Source organism: Tubulanus polymorphus, chromosome 2 (genome assembly GCF_964204645.1).
Source record: "Tubulanus polymorphus chromosome 2, tnTubPoly1.2, whole genome shotgun sequence".
Taxonomy (NCBI): domain Eukaryota; kingdom Metazoa; phylum Nemertea; class Palaeonemertea; order Tubulaniformes; family Tubulanidae; genus Tubulanus; species Tubulanus polymorphus.
This window is the reverse complement of record NC_134026.1, coordinates 21,230,656-21,238,050: the sequence shown is the minus strand read 5'-3', so window position 1 is coordinate 21,238,050 and position 7,395 is coordinate 21,230,656. Positions and strand designations below refer to the sequence as shown.

Genomic DNA, 7,395 nt, shown 5'->3' with positions numbered 1-7,395 from the left:
AACGATATCACATAGTTTTTGTACAATGAATACTGAACTCCATTTTTGGCTCGGCAAACGAGAGCATTAAATCAAATTGTATACATCCAAGATTTTTCGACAATAGAGACAGAGGATTGATTTATATCGAAAGTAACTTCATTATAAAGATAACGTTTTCACTGGTAAAATGAAATCAAAAGCGAGAATTAACGTGTGTTTAATATGGTTTATGAAATCGATACAAACGAAGCGTTTATCAACAGTTTAGCACATCAAGGGGTATTTCACTGATCAGCCTTCTAATAGATCTTTTTTGGATTATTTTTTACAATCGTCCGCCCTGCATGGAAAGCACGACACAGTCCAGCATATAAGTTACTATGTCGTATATGTAGGTACGTACACCTTTTCGCAAATTTTACCTAGGAATTTTTGTGAGACATTTTCTTTAACTATTTTCTTAGTGAGAATACGATAAAACCTTTTAAAATCCGAATTTAAGAAATACAACTGGTTCTTTGCGTTGGTAGGCCCGTCAATCCCTTCCCAGAAGATATTACAGGTTTCCGTCACCGGTGGCAATCTTGGCCTTAACTAATGTTTATACAAAATGTACGGTTTTTTTTAAAATGAATATATGATGTATATATATATATGACACGGTTTTATATATTTTCCAAATAAATAGAAAGTTTCATATATATATATTCATATAGTATATATAATTATCAGGATTATTTCAAGCTGCCGGATTTATTTATATATTGGTTATATTGATAGGCTTATTGAATCGGCTTGTAAGTAAGGATGATGGCCACTGCTCGCCTGCGAATGAAACGATTGATTGCTTTTTGTTTGTAGTGTAAGAGACTCTCCCGGGGTGATAACTAGGATATTTCACGAAGTACAGCACCATGCTACCGAATTTGCTTGTTCTTGATAAACATGCGATCAGATATATGTCTGCATGTGAAAATCCCTGTTTTGATAAATCCGATACTACAATTTCGAACCTTACGGTGATTTCAGAATGTTGGAGTTATCACCGGGATGAGGAAACTACACCGCAATGAAAAACTGCCCGCGGAACGCTCGATTCATTCTGAATAGTAGATCGCGTTGAGATGAGTTTTTTTCAGTCGGAGTTTAGGAATCTATGGATTACTATAGTAATTCGAATCAACAGGAACATGGACGCAAATGACCCAATGATAAGAACGAGTATATATTTTAACTATAATGATAATTATAATGAAAATGTAATTTTTCAAAATATCTTGTTTTCAGGATTGATGAGTTGATTAAGTTTGGTTAATTAAAACTAGAGTTTAAAGACGCAATTATCTTTTTGTAATTAATGAGCTAATGAAGTTTTTAAAAGAAAAATCTAAATATGATTAGATTTTATAAATTCAATATTGATACAATTTAGTCGTGTATGTGGATTTATTGGCAAAATCGCATATTAATGAAATCAATTAGGAATTTGATATTTCCGAAATTCAGAACTGATTTCCTTCTAAAAACCATAAAAAGGCGATCATTATTCAAAATACATAGTTTCAGCGCCAGTGAGGGTTCAGTGAGGATTAAATGCAATATCATTGTGTTGTACTACAATCTATCATCCCCTTATCATCGAAGAATATTATAATAGATATATCACAGATCTCTATAAATATTTCAAACGCGCGTTATATTATATGACTCGCGCTACAGACGAAATTCCGTGATGAAAAGTAAAAATTAGAACCGTGTGTTCAGACGAATGTGTGAAGCCGAATCGCTTGAGGAAGCTTCCGTTCGATTTTGTAGTAAAACATATTTCCCGAGCCACAATGGCACGAGATGACGTCCTATTTGGGAATCAATTGGTTCCCATTAATCTTTGTCTCGCGTTAACACGGATTATACAGTATACCATCCTCCCTCGGCAGGGATTCGAACCTGACGGCATCGAGACTCGCCACACTGTACGAATCCCTGCCACACTAGACCGGGTACGCAGGTACATGCGCAGGTTTGCCGCGAAAACCTGCGGCACCAATCAGATTGCCCGTTGTATAATCGCTCAGGCAAAAGTCGGATATACTCTAAACGGAAAACCCAGGCTAAAATAAAACGGGATATCTTATTGGCTAATAATGACATCATAAAATATAAGCTGCGCTAGTGTGTCAGGGCTCGTGGCGTGGCTAAATCTAGCAATGCCATCAGGTTCGAATCCTTGCCGGGGCAGATGACCGTATACATACTAAAAACGATCGAAACTTCGACATTATATTCATTTTAATCACAATTTGCTTATTTTGTTTTTCTAGATTATTAGTTAAACTGACACACGAAAAATCACACCCATTGATATAAAGCCCTCGTGCGAGAGACGAAATAAACACTTCAATCAATGCGTGTTAATTAATGATAACTCCGTTGAAAGGGCCCTCTATACATGCAAAAAACTATATACGATAGTGATTATAACAATGAAATCATCAAATCAGTACATATTTCGTTATCTTCCGTGGCGAACTGTGTGTGAACTCTGTTGAGTAAATATAATGTAAGTATAAATTTCAAGTTACTAAGCAGACATCTTGTGTGGCAAAAAGAGCGCTACCGCGTTATCGATATTCTCGCTCGGAATTAAAGTCGTATGATATACGAATTCGTCAAAAAATCGTGGAAGATTCATTTTTGGCAGAAACTGATTAACATCTAAATGTTCGGCGTCCAGCCACTTTTCTTCGTTTTAGCACGGACTCTGAAGTCCGTGGTTTTACCACTGGCGGCGAGTGTGAGGTATCGCCGTTTCGATGACCGTGTTACGCCACACATCGCTGTAAGCAACAGTACCAACGAGGTGCGTTTCCGAATCGATTGTTTTCACGGTAAAAATTCGGCTTTCATTGATGAGAACATTTTTTCCCGACATTTATGGACAACAGCAGTGGTTGCGTCAGTGGTCTTGAGGCGAATCCGTATGACACGTGGGCAATTGGTTGGAAGCGTCCATTGGTTTCATGGCAATCAACGTTCCCTGGAAGAAAAATACCTCGAATGACTACGGTTTAACATTGTGATATGTACGCACGCATGTAAATGGCAATTTTTTTATTCTTAATTTATGAAATTTAAACAATTTTCATTTATTCTTTCTGACATGTATAAATATTTTGATACAGGTCAATATTCAATAATCGCTTAACTTAAAACCTTGTATCTAGTTTCTTGTCAAATATCGTCCGTAGACAAAAACCATGCTTCTGACGATTCTACAGAAAGCCTATCATGAAATATCCATCCGCTAAGTGTGGGTGGTGATAATGACCGAAAATATGGAATGTCCCCTCCAGCCTACCATATTATCAATTGAAATTCTTACGGTGGCCTAGAGAGGACAAACTACAATCACGGCCAATGATATCATATCCTATTCTTTTTCTGTGTTAACTAGTATTCGTAAGATGCTTGATTCGTGATACATATTTAGCTAATGGCAAGCATGCATGCACAAATACGTGGTTAGTGCGAGTTCTCCGTCGTGACATTCAGGGCGTGTAACGCTAGGGGTATTAATCTAAATTCTTCTGAGTGCGAGAAAGCGCTCATATTTCAGTAGCACCAGCAGCCTACGATGTACGACTACTGGGATCCCATAAATATAGGAATTAAGACCTCGCCATTCAGCGAATGTATGAGACGCCTGTCGATAACCACTGAAGAAACGCTACGTCCGTGTTGTGACGATATACAGAGAATCCCACACTGATGTAACGAGAAAGATGAAGTCCGAAAAGTTTCCTTAAAACTAACAATCTATTAATTCGACGTTCCGACTATAACCTAATAGCTATCGTCAGGAATAACCTGGAGATTCCATTCCTGAAGATGAGAATTAGGTTGGAAACATCGAATCAATAAATTATTAGATTTTTAAGGAAACTTTTCGGACTTCAGCCTTCTCGTTATATCAGTGAGGGATTCTCTAAATAATGATATCTATAAATGTCTACGGAATCCCGGTCGTCTCTCATTGCCGATGAATTTCAGATGTCTTTTACTTTCCGTCGATAAGATATAAAAGGAGCGACAGGATGACGCAGCGCTGCGTGTACATGCGTTCGTCAAAAGGGAACTCATGCAAACATAGCATTTGCGTTGGGGAGGGGCATGCAAGGTGACAAGCCATTCTTACAGATGTTTAAAATGACAGGGATTCAAAGCCGCAGACAACAAAACAAAGAATCGTTTATAAGAACACCTTCAACAAGATTTGGTTATTTTGCGGTATGATAATACGATCAAGCAGATTCTTTTTACACACACACACATATATATATATATATATATATATATATATATATATATATATATATATATATATATATATATATATATATATATATATATATATATATATATATATGTGTGTGTGTGTAAAAAGAATCTGCTTCTTATATATATATATATATATATATATATATATATATATATATATATATATATATATATATATATATATATATATATATATATATATATATAGATCAAATAAAAAGCAGGTGGTGAGAATCTTGTGCCGGTGAAGAACGAACGCCTTCATTGGTCAGAACCAATACACGATGGACAAAAAGCTGACGAACTATTAGTACGATACATATATATCATGTTTAGAATACGTTTCCCAAGAGGTCCTGATGCATGCTCGTTTTTAATAGCGAAAGTTGGCGTGTTATATATAGGGGGCGCTATAGGTCGTGTAGAAAAGGCTCGTCATGTGATGACGTAAGAGCTAAGCGATATATTATATATATATATATATATATATATATAAGTAGTAAAATGTATATACGTATTTATAGAAAGTTCGCTATATTCTATCTTAGTTTACCTCTCAATTACGGGATTGTGATGCTTTCTGAAGACCGTGACGATTTGATAGCCATTTTGGTTGGTCGCCATTAAGAGGCACAAGATCCTTTCCACGTGCGGGTGATATATATTTTATAAGACCAAATACACATACACATACACCGAATAAACGAGCATTTTACGTATGTATGCAAGTATGTATGTATATATCTAAGCCGTATTTTGTGCAAAATAAAACAACATCTATACTTTTGTAGATATGTTTTTTTTTATCTGTCACACTTTTTTCAAACCATACTACTTGTAGTTGTGCTAGTGCCAGTACATGTGACTTCATTATTTACATTTTTATGTTCGAACGTGCGCAGCTTAAGCCATCCGGGTCGTCGTTCTGGGCAACAGCGACAGAACTCCTTGACGAACGTCTCCCGAAACTGTCTACTCATCGTGCAGTACAGGACAAAGTTAATGGCGTTGTTCAGGAGCGCCATCATGTCGAGGACATCTCCCAAAGGCATGTAAATTTCTTCGAAAAATCCGTGCACTGTCGAATTGAGAATGGTTAATATACCTTGCGGTACTTCAGTTATCAAAAACAGTACGACCACGGCCAGTAACATGCCGGTGGTTCGATTGTGTTCCCTTGCTCGCTCCGAGTCGTCTTTGCGGCCCTGTGATTTCAGGTGCATACGCCTCTGGTTGGCCTTCTTCATGGCCAAGATAAGTAATACGGTTAGAATCGTAAGCCCCACGCAAGGTATCAACTTAACCAACAGCGCCTGTATCCAGAAGTTGAGGTCCTTGACAAAGCTGTGTTCCCCGACGAAGTCCGTTTCACCTATCTTGTAGAGCGTTCTGGTTATTTTGTAAGCCGTCCCGTTCGGATGATAATACGTGGCGTTTTTGGCCATTGTTATAATACCATAACATAAAGTATTAGGAATACAAGTTATCACTGTTGATATGTACACGCTAAATATGGCCAGTTTAGCTCTGCCTATGGTACAAAGAGTGCTGCCCTGTGTCGGGTAACAGACGTAAATATAGCGGAAAATTGCCAGGGCTATAGTTAGCCAGATAGTCACTGTATGGCATACAACGGAGAAGTTACTATGGAAGAAAAGGAACCGTATCCAACCGGCGCTCCAAGACTCTGGGAAGTGTATATTGTCATCGCCTTCGCCCATCACGTAAAAATGAAATGAAACTGGTAAGTATGAACACATAGTTAGCAGATCGGCCACCGCTAACCAAGTCAGTATCCAATTTGTCGACGAAATCATATTTTTCCTGGTAAGCACGACGATATTGGCTAAATTGGCGGGTATTCCGAAGGCGCATACGAACGCGCTTAGATATCCATGATACGTGAAATAGACCTGACTGAAATGTTCCAGATTGTAGGCAACTTGTCCGTGATATCGGCCCTGTACGGTCGCTTCGACCGGTGGTTTGTAGATCAGCGGCTCTATAGTCGTGTTGATGGCGATGAACTCGGGGTCGTGCGTTTTGTTCAGATTCGTGTACGAGGCTTGCGCAATCGCGTCGTAAAGGTCTTCAACCGATGACATATTGGCGTTTGTTTTCAGGGTCCGCGCTATTCACCTAGTTCTTCTGAAACGACAAACGTAGAAAAATGTTTAACGATCAGGAAATTGACCCTCGCGCATAGGAAGCTTCCTATAATCGTATTAGTTTTCATTCCGTTTTTGATATATCGTTATCGCCATGCTAAATGGAAACGAAAGCTTCCCGCGGGAGTTTCGAGTGCGTTCGTAAATAAATTATTATGAAATTATACGATGAAACTCGGTAAACGATTCTCTGAAGCGCAGGATGAAATATATTCAGGACAATCCGTTGAGTGTGTATACGTAGCGTATAACCAATTGAAATATCCGTTTATTTTTCTATCTCTTATTTCGCGACGACGCAAAGTAGGTTGAATGCAAACTTGATTATACAATTCGAATACCGAGTAATGAAACAACCTATCGCGTTGAAAAAACGTTAAAAGATACTACAAAAATGTACACGTATTGCATTTGATTAAAACGCATGAAGCTGAAACGAATGAATAAGTTAGTGATGATTACCTGTATTTGCATTGTAATTAAAACGTGATATAACACGCATTTCTTTAGATATATGAATGAATGAATGAATGAATGAATGAATGAATGAATGAATGAATGCTTTATTCTCTCTTAAATAATCAATATGCACACATAAATACAATTCGAGAAAAGGACATCTCCATCTATGACAACATACATATATGAATATGTTACAGGTGTTATAATGTCAATGGAAAGATTCGTAGAGAAGCCGTGAATTAACCGGGTGTAGAATAGATACAACGACACGAGTAGTACTATATAGGTTAACTATTTTATTTGACCATGGACGTATAGTTTATACGTCCATGATTTGACTTACTATAATAGTACTACTCGTGTCGTTGTGTTGAATGTGAATGTAGGTAAAAATCCCCCCGGTAAAAATCCCACACGGTAAAAATCCCCCCAGGTAAAAATTCCC

The 7,395-nt window shown here is 37.6% G+C and overlaps 1 protein-coding gene across 1 annotated transcript; it reads right to left on the bottom strand.

Annotated features, from left to right (window-relative positions):
• Window positions 1-2,938: 2,938 nt before the first annotated feature.
• On the bottom strand, window positions 2,939-6,425 carry LOC141899032 (G-protein coupled receptor dmsr-1-like). The gene is made up of 2 exons (XM_074785183.1): window positions 5,199-6,425; window positions 2,939-3,019 (listed from the first exon to the last, which is right to left on the bottom strand). Exons 1-2 carry the CDS (start codon window positions 6,423-6,425, stop codon window positions 2,939-2,941), a joined length of 1,308 nt encoding a protein of 435 aa, XP_074641284.1.
• Between the last annotated feature and the right edge of the window lie 970 nt (window positions 6,426-7,395).